This window comes from Brachyistius frenatus, unplaced genomic scaffold (assembly GCF_029030835.1).
Source record: "Brachyistius frenatus isolate BFR_SWC_R1_liver_20210118 unplaced genomic scaffold, ASM2903083v1 Contig_18, whole genome shotgun sequence".
NCBI lineage: Eukaryota > Metazoa > Chordata > Actinopteri > Embiotocidae > Brachyistius > Brachyistius frenatus.
In genome coordinates this window covers 4,049,353-4,068,535 of record NW_027210617.1, presented here as the reverse complement: position 1 = coordinate 4,068,535, position 19,183 = coordinate 4,049,353, and the positions used below count along the sequence as shown (strand labels likewise).

The following is a 19,183-nucleotide window of genomic DNA, read 5'->3' as shown; positions in this document are numbered from 1 at the left end:
TAAATGCTCCGGTATTTAAGGGGGCTCAGTAAGCGCGTCACAGTTAGACAGGCGACGTCACCACCGAGAGGACACGCCCCCCTTTTAAATACCACAGCTCGCGAGCTCGGCGTCAGGCGAAGAGGAGAGGAACGAGCGAGCTGCTGGTGCGGACGCTGGCCGGATGGTTAAATCTAACCTACAGACGATTTTGAATAGTCATTGTTTTGTTAGAGAAAAAGAGAGAAACCTGTCCGAGATGCCCGTTATTGAGCCATCCAGTAATAAACCCGAGAGTGAAAGGTACGTGGTGGTTGTAAGGCTCAAAGTTTAAACAGCCCGCGGCCTGGTGTGTTTCCTGAAGCTCTTCACGCTCCTTGTTTACAACAACTACACTTTATTTTAACCTCACTCTGTCTGCTACGATCTCATTAAACGTATTAGTCAAAAAAAAATAAAACAGAATCGCTTTAAATCTGAGCATTGTGTCGCGACGGTAAAACGTTCACGGAAGGTTCGTATCCAGCAAATACACCGAGCTAATGCTAAGAGCTAATGCTAAGAGCTAACGCGTTAAACCCATAGACTGCAGTGTTAAACCATTAGCTAAATGCTAGCGGTAAATCGGCCCGGCTTTGCCACCGAGACAGCGTTTTTACTCGGTGTTTTTTTTTTTTTTTTTAAACGCATCAAAAATAACAGATTGAATTAGTACCTCCTGATCATTTGGCGCGTGTTGGTTTAACTTTACACGCACGTCAGCGTCGGGAAATTTGCTAGCCGCTAACAGCTAGCCGCTAGCTCGGTTACATCACGGATGTTTTCATGTTTTTGTCGCTGCGGTGTTTAAAAGTGTAAAAAAACAAAACAAAAATACACCGCGCTGCTCTTTGATTGTATTTCCCGGTGAATTTGACCGCAGTCTTGTGGGGAAAAAAAAAAAATACACGAGGCGCTTAAATATTCACACGTCGTTACGTAAAGTTAAACTTGAATTGATCATTTGCGGCTTGTTTTTTTGTTTGTTTTTTTTTTGTCCCTCGAGCTCAAAGATCGAGTAACTTCTCGGAAAAAGATGAACCGATTGAGTTGGAGAGAAAAAAAACAACAACAACCTCGTGACGAGGTCAGATAGTTTAACGACGTGCAAAATAAGAATTGCGTGTTTTAATTAACAAAATTTGATTATTACGTGAACCTCTGGTGGAGGAGGAGGTGGAGGAGGAGGGCTACCCCCCCCCCCCCCAGTCAAGGCTTTTCAGGTTCACGTCCGATTTAATCGCTGATTGTCTTGATTTGGAAATGTGGAGATCTGATGGCCGGGGACATTTATGGGTTATCGTTTCGAACAATTTGTGGAGCGATAAGCCCGACGGGTGGTGTTAGGGTGGTGTTAGGGTGGTGCTACCTCGAGTCGTGCCCCGACGAGGTTTCGGTCGACGCCGTTTTGTCTTGTTGTGTTGTGAAGGACTCGTAGGAAATTTCCACTGCACTGCGAAGGGGGGAGGAGGAGGGAGGGAGGTGGTGGGGAGGAGGAGGAGGAGGAGGGGGGTCCAGCGATGACATATTGCATACAGGAGCTATTCCTTTTTGTTTTAATAGGTGAACAATTGATTTAGTTTTTTCTCTTCACCCGGGTGATTTTTTTTTTGTGTGTGTGGTTTTTTTGGGGGCATTTATTGAAAGAGTACAAATGCATCTATTTAGTTAAGTTGGATTTTTTTATTATTATTTGTTTTTATAGCACATCTAAACAAACGAGTAGACTTGAACACACAGAGGAAATAAGCACATATAAACAGTCAAATAACAACTTCAAAAACAAAGCGAACACGCGAGGACGTAGGAGTATAGTCTGGAAAAGCCCGTGGAAATAAGAGTACACTACGTCGTTTTTAAACGGGATTTGAACGCCGGCGGAGAAGTTGACGACCTGAGCCGGAGGAGAGGGGGGGGGGGAAGTTGTTCCAAAGTTTCGGAGCTGCCGGAGACAAAAATCCAGTCGGCACACTGACGGTCGGCAGAGTTGAAGGAACATGTAGGAACCGCTGGGCCGGTGACCTTAGCGAGCGACGCTGGGCGGGAACAGGTCGGCCGGATAGACCGGGGGGGCTGCTCCGTTTAAGCACTTATACACAAGACATTTAAGACTTTCAACATGAATCGCACGTATACGGCGTTGGATTAAACATTTTTTGCTTCGGCTGATAACGCCAACGAGAAAGCCGTTTTTGAAAATAAGTTCCGGGGAATTAAACGCATTTTTTTTCTCTCTCTCTCCTTCAGCCAACAGCAGGTGCTTTCATAAGCCGCTAACCCCGTCTGCTTTCCAAATGAAGCTGGTGTATCGGCATGTTGTCGGTATGAAGCGACGACATTCCCCCCCCCCCCGCCCCCCTCTTAACAATACTTGCATTATGATATCCTCCGAGAGATGAGTGGTTCTTTACATGATATTAATACGCGGCGAGGCTGCTCTTATTCACAAAGAATCTGGAGACACTCAGTCGCAGCTGTTTTTTAAAAAAAAAAGTTTTTTATCAAGACAACCGTGGGTGTGAATGCGCATCGCTGCCGTTTACACGGGTTTAAAAAAGAAAAAAAATGCCGACTGGAGAGTCGGAAGAGCTTTTTGCCGTATTGTTAGTTTTAAGTTCAGAGTCACCGAGAGATGGTAATTGGCTGTTTTTCTTAATCTGCTTATCTGGATTTAGGGAGCAGCTGCGTACGTCTCCGACGCCGTTACGAGATCAGGCAGCGAGGTGGACGTCGACGGGGTTCGTTATGAGAACGACGCGGTTTCTCGTTTGGTTTTCACGCGCGTGCGCCACATATAGCACAGCAGTGGCATCTGCGTACGAGAGCGTGTGTGTGTGCGTGAGAGCGTTTGCGTCGCTCCGGTGCTGCTAATAGGTTCTGTTCCCAGTAGGAGGGATGCTCTGAGCGCAGGGCTGCTCTCCCAACGCTGCAAATGCACGCAGGCACACAAAGACACCCGGCGTGAAGCGCCAGTCGGACCGCCGAATTAAAATGGCAGATGAATGGCGTTTGTCCGCTGCGGCGACGCAGCCGGCGAAGGACTAAAAGCAGGCCGATGGTCAGACAAACCCCCCCCCCCCCCCCCCCACACTCCCCGGCGGGCTTCAAAGTGACCTCGATGGAAGCGAGGGGCGCTGAGGGAAGCGACGATTCGGTCCCTCGCCGAGTTTGTAAGTTTGCCCACCGGCAAAGAAAAGAACGGTTTAATTTAACGGCGAGAGACGTCGCCCCGAGTCGAGACGGGCGCCGACGACTGGAGGTTTCGGGAGAACTTTCTTAAAGCGAGAGGACGAATCCGACCGGTCTGTGGGAGCCAGAGTTCTCGCTGCTTGCAAAGGGATCAAAATGCTTCGCAATCAAATCCAAATCAGTTTATAACTTTTATGTGATGTGATTTTATGGATATTTTTTTTTTCAATATCCTGTCTCTCTGTTAAAATAAACCTAGCATTACAATTACAGACCGTTCATTTCTTTGTCGGGGGGGGGCAAACGTACAAAAATCGGCAAAGGACCCAATCGTTATTCCCTTCACTGTACAGCTGGTTTTGTTTGACGCGAGTTCATTAAAATGGTGACTTTTCCCACCGGGAACCGAAACGAGGATCTGAACACGTCCTTGTGAGGAGAAAACACAAATTTTGTGGTGGCGATATCCGACTAAACGCTGACACTCTTTTAAGTTGCGAAACCTGCACGGGGGCGCCGGTCACGGACCGCTCCCGCTTCCCGTCGGTGGAGTTAATGTGTGCCGAGCGTCGCGTTCCCCCTCGCACGTCTGCTCTCCGGAGACGGTTACCGATTGAACCGCGGTCGCCCGTTCTTTGCGAGACCCGCTCAGAATTGGCAAATGTTTCACCGTCATTTCAAAAAAAAAAAAAATAATAAGTCACCGCGCGGTGTAACGCGTGCGAAGCCTGCCGTTTATATGGAGCGCCGGGTCCGCGTCCGGCCGCAGAGACTCGAGCGAAGCGCTCCGCTTTACGATGGCTCCGTCCGTGCGTACGTCTGTGTCACTCTCCAGTATCTCCAGTCCCAGGAGGTGCTCCCGCTGTTGCAGCAACCCGTGTCCGGGGCCTCTGTGGTGCTCCTGATGCCCCTCTCCCACCCCTGAAGATCCCAGGTGGGCGAGGGAATGACCAGCGGGATCGCAATCTTTCAGCTAAGCTGTTCTACTCTGTACGTTTTTATTTTAAATTTTAAAAATGATTATTATTATTTTTTTTTTATTTTTTTTTTATTTTTTTTTTTATTTTTTTAAATTCAAACACCAGTCAAACCTCTGCCTTGTGGTTCTGTGTGCCTCTGAATTTTTGATATCGTCTGAACGCCGTGTTGTTTTTTCCCCCCCCCTCTCTCTCGTCCTCCCAGGATGCTCAGTTGCTGGTTCTCGAGGAGCCGCCTCCTGCGAACGGCAGAGTGCGCTTCTTGCTCTTTGAGCCCCGCCGCTCTGACGGCAAGCACTGTGTCTGGAGGGCGGCGCTGAAAGGGGGGAACCTTTACATCGAAATCCCCCCTGGAGCTTTGCCCGAGGGCAGCAAAGACAGGTCAGTAAGGCAACAACAACATTGTGATTTTTTTTTTTTTTTTTTTTTTCTCCCACGGGAAATCTTTTTAGTTTTTATTTCTATTTCTGTCGGGTACATTTTGAAATGCAAATAAATGAATTCCACGCTTTTGTGTTTTCTTGGTGTGTACAGGAGGTGAGCTATTGTAGTAAAAACGCAACAGAAAAAAAAAAAAAAAGTATTAATAATCTGATTGACGCTATAAGCGACTTTAAATGACGGGCCTCAAACCTTCGAGTAACGCGGTGGTTTATGTCTGTATTTCTGGTTTGCGAGTGTGTTCCGAAGAAATGCACTTCGACCTTCACGCGTTTTAACATCCCTGGGATAAAACATTAACACTTTTTTTGTTTTTTTTTGTTTGTTTGCTATGTTTCTTCAGTTTTGCTCTTCTGCTGGAATTCGCAGAAGAGCAGCTGCAGGTTGATCACGTGTTCATCTGTTTTCACAAGAGCCGTGACGATAGAGGTGAGACTTCTTTTTCTTTTGTTTTCCTTCTTCTTCTTCTGTCTGGGTTCGTTCAACCGTTAATGCTTAACTTGAAAACTGATATGGAGCCAGCAACGGAGCGAGACCATCTGAGACGCACTTAATTCACGCGCATTTACAATGGACAGCGTTTTGGGATTGTTTTTCTTTCGTCTGAGCAACCAGAGGGAATAGATTCCTCTTTTTTTTTTTAGGTTTAGCGACGGTCTGTTTTCCGCGCCTTTCGAGCCTCTAATTCTCTCGACGGGTTGCATTATTTGTCGTGACGTTTTTTTTGTTTTTGTTTTTTTTCTGGCGTGTTGCGTCACTTGGTTTCATTTGTGAAGAAGACGGTTCGTGTAGCTTCTGACCGGGCCCAAAGCTCAGGGAGGTGTTTTTGGTGCAGCGAGTCTTCCACCGATGCTCATGTCCTGACACCGTTGTCTCTCCTCAGCATCCCTGCTGCGTACATTCAGTTTCGTGGGCTTTGAGATTGTGAGACCGGGCCATCCCCTCGTCCCCTCCCGCCCCGACGCTTTCTTCATGGCTTACAGCATCGAGCGAGACTCTTCCGACGACGATTAAAATGACGCCGAGCAGTTACAAATGGTTTTTCTTCTTTCAGTCCACACCCACACATCTTTATCTTTTTAGAAATGAATATATTATCCAAGTACAGTATGGTTGAGGTTTCCTGTCAGAGGCTCCCTTTTTTGTTGTTGTTTTTTTTTTGTTTTTTTTTTTTTTGCTTTACCTTTACCTACCACGTGCTGTGTTTCAATGATATTTGCACTAGGGTAAGATGTTAATATACCAGGAATGTAAAGCAAGCGCCTACATACTATCTGGGCAATGCCTCCTCACCACTGTATTACTCTCCATGATGTGTAGTGTTGACATCCTGTTCACCTGCTCTGAACCCCCTCTCCCTCCCTCCATCCATCCATCCATCCATCCCCCCTCCCACTCCCCCCCCAGATCATCTCCTCAGTGTATTTATGATAAATTGAAATCTTACTCATGTAAGTAGCTATGTTTTCATGGTAATTATCAGTTGATTCTCCTGTTGATATATATATATATATATATTTTGTTTTTTTTTTAACGTGTGCATGATTTTAATTCGTTTTGATCCACTTGATAGAAATCTGCATGTTGTAACTGTACTAAATAAAAGTGCACACAGTAGAGAGGTGCCTCCGTGGTCTTGTCAATCATTCATACAAGCCTTTTAAAGAGCGAAGGTCTCGGCTGATAAGGTGAGCCATTTGATATTTTCACCTGTCGGAAACACTCGAGCAGCCAAATTCTCTCCCAGGAAATCTGTTGCGCGCGTGCGGTCTTGATGTGATGAATTGGGAAGAAGGTCTCTCCTCCAGAGAAGTCTCCTCAAAGGGCGCGCCTGTGTCTGCACGCATATCTTGACGCTCAACATTTACATTAGGAATATTTATAAAAGTGTGTGCATCACAATTAAGTTAAAAGGTGGTGGGAAATGTTGCTCAAGTACTGTATTTTCTAGAAATCTTAATCGGCACACTGAAACGCCACAAATGAGAAGTACAAACATTTGATTAAAACAAACCAAAACTGTCAAAAGGAAATAAGTTTGTTCACGCAAGACTCAAATCATCTGAAGCAAGAAGCTGATGGAGAATAATAAAATAAGTTGCCGGAAAAGAAAAGTGTGGGGCTCCGGGTGACGTGTGCGGCGTTTTTATTTGATCAAATTTCACAGGATGGAAGAGCAGTATATGAACATCCGAAGAAGGACAGATGGATCTTTTTTTTTTTTTTAGTCAAGTGTTCAGGGTGCGCCACAGCTGACTGGACACGTTCGCGACCGTCTCGGAGTCCGTGAACGACAGGTACTGCATGCGCATGTAGTCCTCCCAGTCCAGAACGAAATGATCCCGGATCAGTCCCCTCTCTGCCAACTTCATCACCAGCAGGGCTCGCCTGGTTGTCAGCCAGTTATGTACAGCGGCGGCTGTGGAGCCCGTGGGAGTGGGGAGAGGGGCTCGCGGGCCCCAGAGGAGCACCTGAAGCATGGCCACGGTGTCCGTCATTTGGGGCGCGCTGTCGCTCTGAATCACGGAGGACAGGTGAAGGAGCCCGCGTCGGTACGAGGACACGGGCGCAGTTGATCCCGGGCTTGCTTGCGCTTTGAGGCAGAACTGAATCACCGCTCCGATCTGGAATTTAACGGAGGAAAGAGACTGAGGTTCAGAAAGAGCGGAAGACTGCGGCACCAGCACGACACGAGGAGATCCTCGTGTCCTCCACAGCGTCTGGATCCTCCCTTTGTCCTCTGTCTCTTCCCACTCCCTTTCTTCTGCCTTCTCCTCGGAGGCGTCCTCGCGCAGCTCGTGTCCTCCCTGGTACCTCGCCCTGCTGGGCCACACCAGCAGGATCTCCTGGGGTCTGAGCTCAGCTGCAGTGGCGTTGTTGTTGTACAGATGGTGAGAGCCCGTTAATATCTGCAGCAGCAGGACACAGACCTGTCGGTCATAATCCAAACGCTGCGTGCTCTTCAGCGAGCGGCTGTCCTCGACGAAGTCCTGCAGGGTGGCGTGTGGCAGGTCCCTCTCTACGCTCACGCAGTGTCCTCTGTGGAGGAAAAGCTGAACTGTGGGCGCACTCGTGGGCACAGTGGCATGCTCGGTGCTGCCACCTGGTGGCTTAGCAGGACCGTAGTCGGACTTCGACGGAATAGAGGCTGCTGTGGGGTCTTGAGTTTGCAATGTGCTGGTGTTATTTTTCAGGATTCTGCAGGGTCGAAAATAGGCAACGCGATGCTGGACATTGACATGGGATAGTTGGTGTTTGTTGTGAACCGAGGAGGCCTCCTCGGTGTGTTTGTGTACCTGCACAGAAAGGAAATAAAACTCATGAAATCACCTGCACTGCTGCAGCATTCAGCCATGAATGTATCGAAAATATATGCTACAGCTGTGACACCAGATGACAGTTTACAGGAAGTGCTTTTGGTACCGCAAGTTAGTGTAACAGCTGCCAATGTAGATAAAGATCATGTTCGCAGAGCTGGTTGCTGTGTGCAATTCCCAGTGCAATGGAGCTGAGTGATATCAGTAGAACACATTTGAACTCTTAATATATAGCTCGAAGAACATGTTGGAAACAGTGTTGAGTGAGTAAAAGAGATGTAAGATCACCCTTAAACCGAGCACCCTCCCCGGGAACTCGGGACTGTGCAGGCTGTAGTATGTCATGTTTCCAATCTGCTTTGGCTTGCTGCCGTCACACAGCCGGAAATCCTGAAGCTGATAAGATCTGACATTGCCATCTGCACCCTCACCCTGCAGCAGGTTACGGGCCTCCACGTTCTGTGCCATGCTTCTAAGAAAGAGTAGTTGGCAATGCTGCATCCCCTGAGACACAGCCCTCTGGTCGACAAAGCTGCTGAAGAGGTGGGCCAGATGTTCGTCTGGGGTGTCAAAAGACAGCTGGGAGAAGGAGAATAAGGGAACAGGGCTCCTTCTGGCTGGTTTAACTTCCTCTGCCTCCTCACAGATGTAAGTGTCACGTATGGGCGCCATCATGTACAGGGGGTTGTCAAAGTTTTGAGGGTGTCTTCGCAGAGGAGAGAAGGGAGACAGAGGAGAGAGCGGAGGGGCATTGGTGCCAGGGAGGGAGAGGGTGCGAGCCAGCCTCTTCTTCGGCACAGGCGGCGGGACGCCATCGGAGAAAAATCTCTCCTGGTGTCTGGAAGAATCTGAACGACACAGAGAGAGACAAAGGGATTCAGGCTGAGTAATGAAGAGGCAACAGTTTAAACACAACATCTCCAGAACAACAAAGTTAGTCTCACTTCCAAAAGCAGCCTGTTGGACTCGACTGCACAACGTATACTGTGTGAACATCACATGCATTTTACTTGAGAAAGAGTTTCAGAAGGCGACTTCCTCTCTTCAGTTCCCATGAACTGAAAGGAGAACTGAGAAGAAAGAACCACACATTGTAGTGTGTCATGTTTTTTCCCCCCATCACACCGAGGTGCATACGTCAGTCACGAACCGTGGTAAATTAACATTTTACCGACTTTTAAACACTACCCCTCACGTAAGCCCACCGTAGCGCTGGTGTATGGGGCACTGGGCTGCGTGACAATCAGTGGGTTCAGCGAAGACATCATCGCAGGCAGAGTTACGACGGCAGAGTCCGACAGGGCTGAGCATAAGAAAGTCAGACTCCACACTTGACCGTCTAAAGGGGAGAATAACAAAAGCTTTTAGGATTTGAATTAGACTGAACGAGAAGCCAAGAAGAGAATCTTGTAAAAAGGATCCTAAGCCTCCGCTAAGATTAATAAGAGACAGACACAATATAGTGTTTGTGGGTCTTACCTGTGCTGTTTGACAGGCAGTGCTGGTGGCTGTTCCTCCACTCTGCTGCCACAACCAGACGCCATCAGGAAGCACACCTAACGCGCTCGTCCACCTCTTTCACAATATACTCCTGTCACTCAGTAGGGTGTATAAGGTCAGTGTCTCTCTGAGAGACGTCCCGCCTGTTTAAGTTACTCCCTCGGTCTCCTGTTCTCTGTCTCGTAGCACCTCGTTTCAGACAGGTTTTTTTTTCTCTGCTTATCTGTTGCTTTTCATTATTTTCAGTTTGAGGTTGGCACAGGAAAAGTTGTGTCTGCTCTGAGGGTGAAGCTGTTAACCTCAACTTGACACAATGTGGAAGAGCAGTTGCAGCAGAGCGTTTTCTATTCACACCGGTTTTCTTCCTCCCCTTCTCTCTCTTAGTTGCCGTAGATCTACATTTGCCGTGTGTAACCCTCAGCATGAGGTTTTGGGTGATGCAGTTTGAGCCTTTATACATGCAATGCCCTCTTGAGGGGTTGCATGTGGGAGCTTTTGCTTTTACTGACTTTAAAGGAAAAGCAAAAAGATTTAAGACGGGTGTAAGAACAGATAACAGCCACCTGAAAGAATCCTGATGGTTAGATAGACAGACAGACAGACACTTTATTTATTCCCTCATTCATGTATTCAGTAGCTTACACATAAATCTAGGTTTAAAAGAACTGACAAAAACAGGCCTTATATACTAGAAATTCAGGTTTTGCATACAAATTCTATTCGCTTCATGACCATTTTCTGTCTGTAGTCAATTTCAAATGTTTCTTTTGCAGTTTTCAAAACCCGAAGTTCACTATTAAAATATGTTTTTTTTCTTTCTTTTTACCAAACGAGAACAAGAGCCTGCAGCTGCAGTACAGCAGCTCTGTGAGGCTCTACCTAACCTGACATAGATATTATCAGCAGCATGGGGCGAACCTGCTAACAGCAACAAGGCTAACATGCTGATGTTTGGTTTTGCAGGTATTTAATAATAAACCAAAGTAATGGAACAAATGCAAACGTTGACGTGATGGTGGCACGTACAATTTAATGGTGGGACGAGAGAAAGTCAGGGGATCACGAGAATTCATCTTCTGTGAACATGATATGTACAAATTTAATCCCACCCCTAAGGCCCTGCTGCTAGCAGAGATGCACTGCTACTATGAATGGCGATGATGTGGGAAAACTAGCATACTAAGCATCTTGAATATTAATTATGATTTGTATTAGTATGTATGATAAACAAATCAGGTCTCACATCATGATGCATTTTACAGTACAGAGCGCGGTGTGAGAAATCCACAAATGAGTGATTCTGGTTGCCAATTTCGGATATGCTGACACCTGAGTGATGTCAGTGATACATATTGCATGGCCTATGATATTTTAATATCTAAGTGCAGTCATTATCTGTGCTGTCGTGAGTGTATTCTTGGGCTGCTGAAGTACTCCCATCCCAGAGTGACTCACACATCCTCAGAGCTAAAGAGCTGTCGTCTCACAAACCCCTTTTTCAATATCAGTTATATTTATGCCATCTCATTGAAAAACAGGCTGAAAATTTGCAGACATGATGTGGCTGGCAATGAGGTGAACCTAAATGGAATACCAAATGCAGGGAGAATTTACACTTGAGTTTCAGGGTGGTGATGAAGCAGCACTTGAGTGTTGAATCTCCCCAGCCTTGTTTTTTTGTTTCTTTAAAATGAAAACTAGATCAATCACTTCCATCTCAGAGCAGAAACAGAGTCGGATGTTCACGCTGAGCCACCAGCTCTGCACCATTCTATTTATATAGCGCCAAATTACAACACAGGCTATTTCATGGCACTTAACACATTTAAAGTCCTTACAGCAGAACTTTACAGTATTATACAGAGAAACCCAACAATTCAACAATTCCCACGTAAACTAGGAGGCAAAAACTCCTGGATACTTGATAAATCTGATTCATTTGAAAGTAACATAGAATAATAAAGGCAGGATGGACGATGGCTCGATGATGATGTCGGAAAGTGTGACAGAAAGGGAACCACTGAGCATCCAGTGATCATCAGTCATGTTTTTATTTCTTTTAGTTATGTAAATTTACAAAAGAAATATAATAATTCAATTATTGTACTTATTTATTATAATAATGCTATTTTATATGGTTTATTTATTATGTCTAAAATTGCTAGCTCTATTTAAGGAACCATTACGGCATCAACTGGATCATCTGCAAAACCTCTGTCAAACCTTAGTCCTGAGAGTTCATCTGGACTGGCCTCTGGAAAACCACAAGTCTGGGCCAAAAACCAGAGTTATGGTCTTCCAGCAACAACCCGGGTATCAGGGTTTAATGAAAAGATTGAATATACCCTCAGTTTTCAGTTTATTAGGTACACCGAGCTAAAACTAATGCTGTCCAGTAAAAATGATCTGTAATAAATCTAAGAACTATAATGTTGTTGAAACTGTTTGAAATTGGTGTTGAATCAACTAGAATTGTATTGTTTCACCATGGGTGGTGTTATTTGGACTAATTTAGAAACTCCTGTCGGTATAAGATAATACATTTTGTGTGATCTCATGATTACAAACCCTTTTTTTTAATTTTTTTTTTACTAACATCTACCTCAACTCAGGAGGGTTTTAAAGAGACGGAATATCATTATAGCTGAAACCCTTTTTTTAATGAGAGATCGCTTACATAACACTCATACATAATACACTTACTTGCATGTAAACAAACAACATGGCGAGCAATTATAAATTTAGATCTCCTTTATCTGTTATTGTGTTCAAGGACTCACTCTTGTGTTTTTCTGGCGCTCTGCTCTGAGCAGAGGGCGAGTGCGTAAACAATGATTTTTACCCACTAAATTTCAGTGTGTGGGAGAGTTATAGATGCCGGCTCCAAGGATGCATTAGGCGACCATCATCAAGGGCCTCTCCACTGCACCTCTTCATGTGTTAAATAGCAAGTGCTTGGGTTTCTCCGCCTGCCGGGCCCCTCTGCTCGGGCAAACTATAAATCCGTATTCAATATGGCAGAGAATGGGAGCAGACAGCCAGAGACGGACTGACATTTAAGATCATAAAAGATCATAAAAGGGAGAAGAATTCATTAACCTTCAACACACGGGTGATGAGGGATCTTAAAGGTGACCCTCCACGCAAGAGTTTGATTTTACTGCAAAACAAGCCACTTAATTAACAGTAATTTATTATGAAATGTGTTTATAAAGGACTCAATACACACAATGTTGACATGATGACAAAAACATGTACATTTTACTAGCTTTTATAGCATAATTAGACAAATATAATTGTCTTTTTTTAAAAAAAAATTTTTTTACACCAGATAAAAACTGTGTATTTCATAAAGAGATTCCTGGCAATTTGTTTTTGGCATTTTTTTTTTTTACAAGACTAAACGCACACTTAAAACCAGTCCTCCTTGACACTGTTGCAAGTCAGTCATACAAATTCATTCTAATGGCGGGAGATGAAGTGTTTCCTTATGACTTCATAGAAGCGACGTTTAAGCTTGGCATCTGGGTGCCTTGGTATAGAAGATGATGAAACTGAGGCTGCTGAGGCGTTGCTGGCGGAGGCGGAGGAAGCTTGTGACTCCCCCCTCACTAATCTCCCCTTTGTCTGTGAGTCAGTTGAGTCTTTGGATAGTTTCTTCTTGGCTCCTGACAGCTGAGAGGACCCGCCTTTGATGCTCTTTGCATTCGTCCCCGCAGATTTGCATGAAGTCTCGTCATCTATGTTCGAGCGGCGCAGCCCGGCTTGGCAGAGAAGAGCCTCCTCGCTCGCCCTCTGGGGGCTTTGGCTTAAAGTGATGAAGCCGTAAGGGGTGGTAACTTTGGTCAGGTGAGGCAGGGAGAGGGCGGCTTTGCTGGCGGGGTCCAGGCAGTGTTGGGCCTCCTTGGAGAAGCAAGAATAGTGCATCTCCCTCTTGGTTAAAGGGTCGGAGCAGGTCCGCTCCGCTCTGCGGTCTGACACAACCAAGCCGGTGAAGCCGGTGGTGGATGCAGATGATGAGATGGTGGCAGGAGAAGCAGACGACTCCAGTTCTGTCCCAGGACTTCCCAGGCCTCCTTGTGAGCCTTCATCATTTCCCCCTGTCTCCTTGTCCAAGGTTCTTAAGCTGGTCTGCACAGACAGACTTGGTATAGTGAACTGAGGGATGCTGTCGGGTGTCAGGATGTTTGGAAAAATGTTCTCACGGCTTGTCTGGGAGTCTGTAGAACATCCCAAAGACTTTGCACTGCTGGTGGCCCACAGGAGGGCACGCATCCCTGCATTGCTGTGCTGGCGTTCTGTGGAGAAATCATCTGAAGCTTTGGTCCTGCTGCCGATAGCTCCAATGCTGAACGTCCTTGTGACTGCATTCTTATCCATTTCTAAATGCCTTCCACTCTCTTCGCACACAGGCTTGGTTCTAGTTTGACAAGAGGAGTGGTGACAGGAAGTGTTTTATACTTGTCTACGTCCCACATTTTGTCCTCCACCAAAAGCATCAACAGATACGTAAATGTGACAATAACCGGAGCCAGAAATGGTTACCAAATAGGGAGCTTCTCCGGTATCGAAGCGTAATGATGGGCCTCTCTCTTTAACCTCTTCACATGCAAAGGAGCAGGCACAGCAGCAGCATCTTCCTGCCTTGCAGAGAGAATCATGAAGGATATGTGGTCTGAAGTTCACTTTTGGGAGGAAACCGTTTGACTATTTATGATGCAGGCTGCTTTTTTCTGTGCAGTAGGGCTGCTGCTATTTCCCATTTTTACGACTGAGTGATATTCTGATCATGATCCTTAAATAAAACATTTGAATATAAGAAAATATTGAATAATGCCCCTTGCACTCTCCTAAACGTGATTACTTTAAAGTGTATGTTTTGTCCAACCAGCAGACAAAATCACAAAGACATGAGATGTAGTAGTGTTCATTACAATAAAGAAAAACAGCATATCTGCACTTTTGAGAAGGAAGGGAAGGATTTTGCTTGAAAAATGACTAAAAGTTGATGTTAAAATATATTTAGAGCAATATTCTTTTTATTAATTGAGCAATCGTTTCAGCTCTTTCATGCAGCCTCATGGCCATGTCTAAATTTGGATGACAAATGTAAGATCTTACAATACTACAGGATAAGTCGGAAATATTTAAACTGTTTCTGAATATCAAATAAAGAGCTGAAGCCCGAGTGTTTTCTGGAACAATTCACTGGAGTATGCACTCAGTTTCCCGTTCATGTAAATAATTACTCGTCACCAACTTGAGTGCGTACAATACAAGAGCCCACTATTCAAGAATCCACATTAGTAAAAGGCCTCAATGGTCCAATGACAACATCATCGTGGGGAGTAGGTCTAATGGAGTCACAGGGATCAGATAAAGTAACTTTAGTTTGGTGGTTATAATCCCAACATTAGAAAATGATATCATTCTTTGCTGCAAAGTGTGGTTAATGTACAATTACCACTCTGGTTAGGCAGCACTTGGCATCTGTATAGGACTACACACGGTATTTATTATCCAGGCCAACGTTTCTTTCATGAAAATGATTAGCCTACAACATTGAATTATCATGAAGTACTTTATATTTAGCTTCATTCACTAAAATGTTGTTACGTGTTTAGTTGTAAAACAAGATACATGTTTGGTTTCAAATGTTTGTTTTCCTATTTGAATACGAGATCATTTTAAAAGCTATATCTTTTTCCTTCAGAGAAGTATAGTTAGACACACAGCAGCAACAGTGTTCAGTAAAAGCTTGTTTGAAAATGATTAGGAGTGTCCAAGGCCTTCCTCCCCCTGACGTAGATGAAAGTTAATTGGTTGGATTTGTTCATTGGTCAGCGCTGGTTGAACCACGTGCGTTAGTCTGCGTTGATTGGTTGCGCAGTGCTTAACTACCGGGTACATTTCACGCTCCAAAGCCTCCACCTGCTACTGTCCGTGCACTCTCTCCACCACGTGCGGCCCGTCAGGTCCAGTTGATGGTCCGCAGCAGGATGCTGAGCAAAGAGTACGCAGCTGGCGAGGGGCTGGAGGAGGAGGAGGCTGAAAACAAGGAGGTAATGCCACACGTCGAGTTGCAGTTCAACCAAACCAGCTGCAACAATTCGCCTCCGTGAGCAGGAAGGTAAAGTTATCCGGGGGCGGTTTTAACCGGTTGTGTGCCCTCACCTGCAGAACTCCGTTGTGAGACAGGTCGGTGTGCTCCCCTCCCTGCTGCGTGGCCTCTCCTGGCCCTTCCGTCTCATGGTGCGTAAAGCGGCTTGGTTCACGTCACCTTCTCACCTTCACAAGCAAACTAACACCGCCCCGACTTTCAGGTGCGTGCGTACCGCGGGTTTTGGTGGGTGGTGGGCTTCCGGCAGTCTCGGGAGAGAATCTTCCTCAGCCCCGCCGCTTCCCGCCCACCGGTGCCCGGCCTCGCACGCCACAGCCTCGCTGGCCGCAAGCGCCTTAACTGGGTCACCCGCCTGCTGCTGTGTGTCGTGCCCCGCTGGGTGCAGGGCGCCCTGGGCTACCCGGTGTCGAGCAACATCGGGCTCTCCGTGTCCCCAGGTACGGTTGTATTAAAAGTTTAGAATATTCTTTTAGCTTGTCATTTTACTTTTATCCGTGATTTGTCTTGGAGTGACCGAGTGCTAAAATGGCACTTACTGACAGCACTTTGTGGTTTGGCTTTCTTCAAGAAATTGTATTTTCTTGATTCCTGTTGTTCTGGGTTGTGAACCCTCGTGGTTGAAACGCACTTATTGGAAGTGGCTTTGGGTAAAAGCGTCAGCTAAATGAAATGTAACGTGACAAGTGTTGGCAACAAGCTGATCTCCGCCGTCTTGTCTCGAGTCGCATGACCTCTGACTTGCTCGTATTTTTTTTTATTTAAGTATCGTATTTTTATTTAAGTATTTTGCAGCTGCCTCACCTTATCCTGAAAATGAAACCGTCTGTATTTCAGAAATTAACACGTAGCCTAACGGCTTTAACCAGTTCAGGTTATTTAAAGACATTCTTTAATGTAATCTTGAAAAAAAGCTACTTTTTCATACATTGTATAGTGTTTTTTTTAAATTAATTAATTTTTTAAATATATGCCTGTTCTACTTCAGTTTTAACAGGCACATTTAACACGTGGAGCAATTCATCTAAGTCAAAGCTGGACAATCTGCTTGGTTGATAGCACTGTTCCCCTCCCAGTGACTGTGTTCTGACCTCAGCCGGGACCTTTTATTTTATTTATTTATTTTTTTAAATTTATTATTTTTTTTTTTTACTATTCTCTCCGTGCTTCTATTGATTTCTAGCTTCTTCCCTTCCTAGCCATCAAGAGTAAATTAATTGGTGGCTGGAAATTGCCTGTTGGTGTGAATGTTTGTTTATCTTGGTCTTTCTGTCCAGACCCTGTGACTGACTGGCAATCTGTTCACAGTTGTGGCAGCCCTATTTTATGCTTTGCCATGTCAATAATGGACAATTTGTGTCAGTTTTCAGAAGCATAATCTCCATCAAAGTGTAGTGATTAAATTTATGGCAACTGGTGCCAGCTCTTTGTCCTCTGCCAGGTGCAGCAGTTAACTAAGTGGATAACCAAACAGCCGGTCACATCCCCACGGCGTTCATTTTTTAAATTTATTTTTTTAAGTCAACTTTCACATCCTGTGAAAACATAGGTGACGGTATCAAAGAAACACCCAACTTCTGTCCATCAATGTATAACTTGTCTTTGCCATCAAAGTCTTTTTGTCTATTTTGATAGACCGATGATCATAACGCTTACATCTTGTGAACTTGCTTCCACACAGAAATCAGAATCTCGCCTACTAAACCGTGCGGAAAGGGCAGCAAGCGAAAACAGGATGAGCTAGATGAGGAAGATGAAGACGAGGTGGACCCTCGGAGTTGGGTGGACGTGCTTAGCCAGGAGCTCTTTGTTGATGAAGGCCCTGAGGAGGATCCTGACTACGAGGTTGGTGCCGAGTTATCTTTGCTGTTCTGTTGGGTTTAATGCAGAGCTTCAACTTCCTTTTTTTTAAAGGTGGGGCATCGCGATGTGCCAAAGGCCACTGGCTTAAACTCTTGTCTGAGGATTTCTAGTCTGTGCTTTACCACGTGTTCTAGTTTATATAATGCACAGACTCTAATGTACCAAAAAGCACCTGTATAAAGTGTAATTGGTGAAATTCAACCGTATCCTAAAAACATGGCAGCTGCTTCATGGGAAACGTCGGTCATTTCCCAGCCCAGTTCTGTAGAGACGGAGAGTGGAGAGTTCTGCTCGCACAGCACCACAGAAAGCGACGTTGATGTTTTGGGGGAAGACGCTGTCATTGAGGATCTGGACATGGGAAGAGTCATGGTGGCAAGTTTTTAAATGAGACTTCTTTTTTTCTTTTTTCTTTTTCTTCCCCCATTATGACACGACCAATGCATTAACTCGACTGTTCTGTGTTTACAGGTTGATTCGACTGAAGTCCCCTGATGTTTAATGTCATATTTTGTCATGTTTTTTTTTTTTTTGTATGTTTATATATTTGCTAATTCAATAAAACTTTGCCCTCTGCCTTGACATGACTGTGACTTCTCACTAGATGGCAGTAATGCTTTTTCTATTCATTTGAATGAGCTGAAAGTATAAGGGCGTTCTGGTATGGAAAAATGCTTTTGGCACTCTGCATAAAGTTGGTTAAATACAGCTGCTATACACAAACCTGCACTTCCTTTACAACCTGTCCTTGTTTGAGCACAGTAACCATGGTGATAAAATTATCCAATGTGGTGCCTGTGAGGTTTGATTGCAAATGTACAGTTTTGATCCAAACCGTTAGATGTTTTATTCAAACTATAGACTTGATCCTATTTATAAAAAAAAAAAAAAAAAAAAACATTGTTCCAGCTGCTTGAAACTAGCTATGAAAGGGATATGGGTGAGACTTTGGGTTTTACAGTGTGATAATACTTCAAATACAAACCTATCTTCATAAAATCATGATTGAGAAAATGTTGAATCAAGCTAAATGTTGTCAAATCAGTTGCAATTTGGGAGAAATGCAGACTTACTTACTGCAAGTCTTAAATTATGCAATTAGCTTTTTATATGAATGGGACATTTTTTTTTTGTATTCATTCTACTCTCTGCACATGATTAATGCCCTTAGCTGTTTAATTGCCTCATTTCAGACTGAATAAGCCATAATGTGATGAGGCTGGTGTAAAAGCTTATGGCCTCTCAAATCTGTAATGAGGTCTTAGAGCCAGTATGACATTAAGTGTATGAGATACTTTGGACTTGTCAGGGGAGAGCTGCTGTTGCTTCTAATGTACATGAAATCCTTGAACTTTTAAACCCTGCAAACATGGGAGGTCTCTGTCACATTTGTAATCTGCTGTGCCAGCATGAAATCTGCTTCATTTAACAAGAATGCATCATGTCACAAGGGGGCAGCATTACATTGAAAAGTATAAATCAAATGTGACACTTTTCAAATATGTTCCTTCCTGTCATCATACAAATATTAAGTGGTTGTGATGGCGGCACGGACAGCCAAAGACATGAAGTACGTTTTGCTAGATTTGTCAAGAATCTGAGGTTTTGCAATATTTGTCCGTCGGCACTTTGACCCAAAAATATGGTTCCTACTCAAAGGATTGAGTTCATCCTTTGTGGAGGATTCTTTTGTATTTCGGTGTTCATTTACCAGGGAAACTGCCATAATTGTATTTCCCAGATGAAGAAACGGTTGTCTT

At 44.8% G+C, this 19,183-nt stretch overlaps 3 protein-coding genes across 4 annotated transcripts; 2 read left to right on the top strand and 1 right to left on the bottom strand.

The window, feature by feature from the left end:
- Window positions 1-96: 96 nt before the first annotated feature.
- oaz1a (ornithine decarboxylase antizyme 1a) lies at window positions 97-6,250 on the top strand. Its single transcript, XM_069694971.1, is given in 6 exon segments — window positions 97-282; window positions 4,043-4,109; window positions 4,111-4,197; window positions 4,390-4,565; window positions 4,969-5,054; window positions 5,509-6,250. Coding segments are annotated over 6 exon segments (666 nt in total). The 5' UTR covers window positions 97-163; the 3' UTR covers window positions 5,640-6,250.
- Window positions 6,251-6,711: 461 nt separating this feature from the next.
- Window positions 6,712-9,584, bottom strand: LOC138618890 (inactive tyrosine-protein kinase PEAK1-like). The gene is made up of 4 exons (XM_069694967.1): window positions 9,422-9,584; window positions 9,148-9,281; window positions 8,231-8,790; window positions 6,712-7,921 (listed from the first exon to the last, which is right to left on the bottom strand). The coding sequence occupies exons 1-4, from the start codon at window positions 9,484-9,486 to the stop codon at window positions 6,854-6,856; spliced, it is 1,827 nt and encodes a 608-aa protein (XP_069551068.1). The 5' UTR covers window positions 9,487-9,584; the 3' UTR covers window positions 6,712-6,853.
- A 5,831-nt stretch (window positions 9,585-15,415) lies between these two features.
- Window positions 15,416-18,005, top strand: org (oogenesis-related gene). 2 transcript variants are annotated; one of them, XR_011310767.1, is made up of 6 exons: window positions 15,416-15,504; window positions 15,623-15,694; window positions 15,766-16,000; window positions 17,242-17,405; window positions 17,684-17,798; window positions 17,895-18,005. XR_011310767.1 is itself a non-coding variant. In XM_069694969.1 (6 exons), the coding sequence occupies exons 1-6, from the start codon at window positions 15,427-15,429 to the stop codon at window positions 17,916-17,918; spliced, it is 693 nt and encodes a 230-aa protein (XP_069551070.1). In that variant the 5' UTR covers window positions 15,416-15,426; the 3' UTR covers window positions 17,919-18,005. The 2 variants fall into 2 exon arrangements, 1 of the variants encoding a protein (XP_069551070.1); XM_069694969.1 differs by having other exon boundaries at window positions 17,679-17,798.
- Window positions 18,006-19,183: the final 1,178 nt, after the last annotated feature.

Bases quoted from the DNA above. Each gene is read 5' to 3' on its own strand.
- LOC138618890 (XM_069694967.1), bottom strand. From the start codon at position 9,486: ATGGCGTCTGGTTGTGGCAGCAGAGTGGAGGAACAGCCACCAGCACTG. The intron at 9,282-9,421 runs GTAAGACCCACA...TCTCCCCTTTAG, and splicing joins CTGCCTGTCAAACAGCACAG to ACGGTCAAGTGTGGAGTCTG. The intron at 7,922-8,230 runs GTGATCTTACAT...CTTTCTGTGCAG, and splicing joins GGAGGGTGCTCGGTTTAAGG to GTACACAAACACACCGAGGA.
- org (XM_069694969.1), top strand. From the start codon at position 15,427: ATGGTCCGCAGCAGGATGCTGAGCAAAGAGTACGCAGCTGGCGAGGGG. The intron at 15,505-15,622 runs GTAATGCCACAC...CCTCACCTGCAG, and splicing joins AGGAGGCTGAAAACAAGGAG to AACTCCGTTGTGAGACAGGT. The intron at 17,406-17,678 runs GTTGGTGCCGAG...GTCATTTCCCAG, and splicing joins AGGAGGATCCTGACTACGAG to CCCAGTTCTGTAGAGACGGA.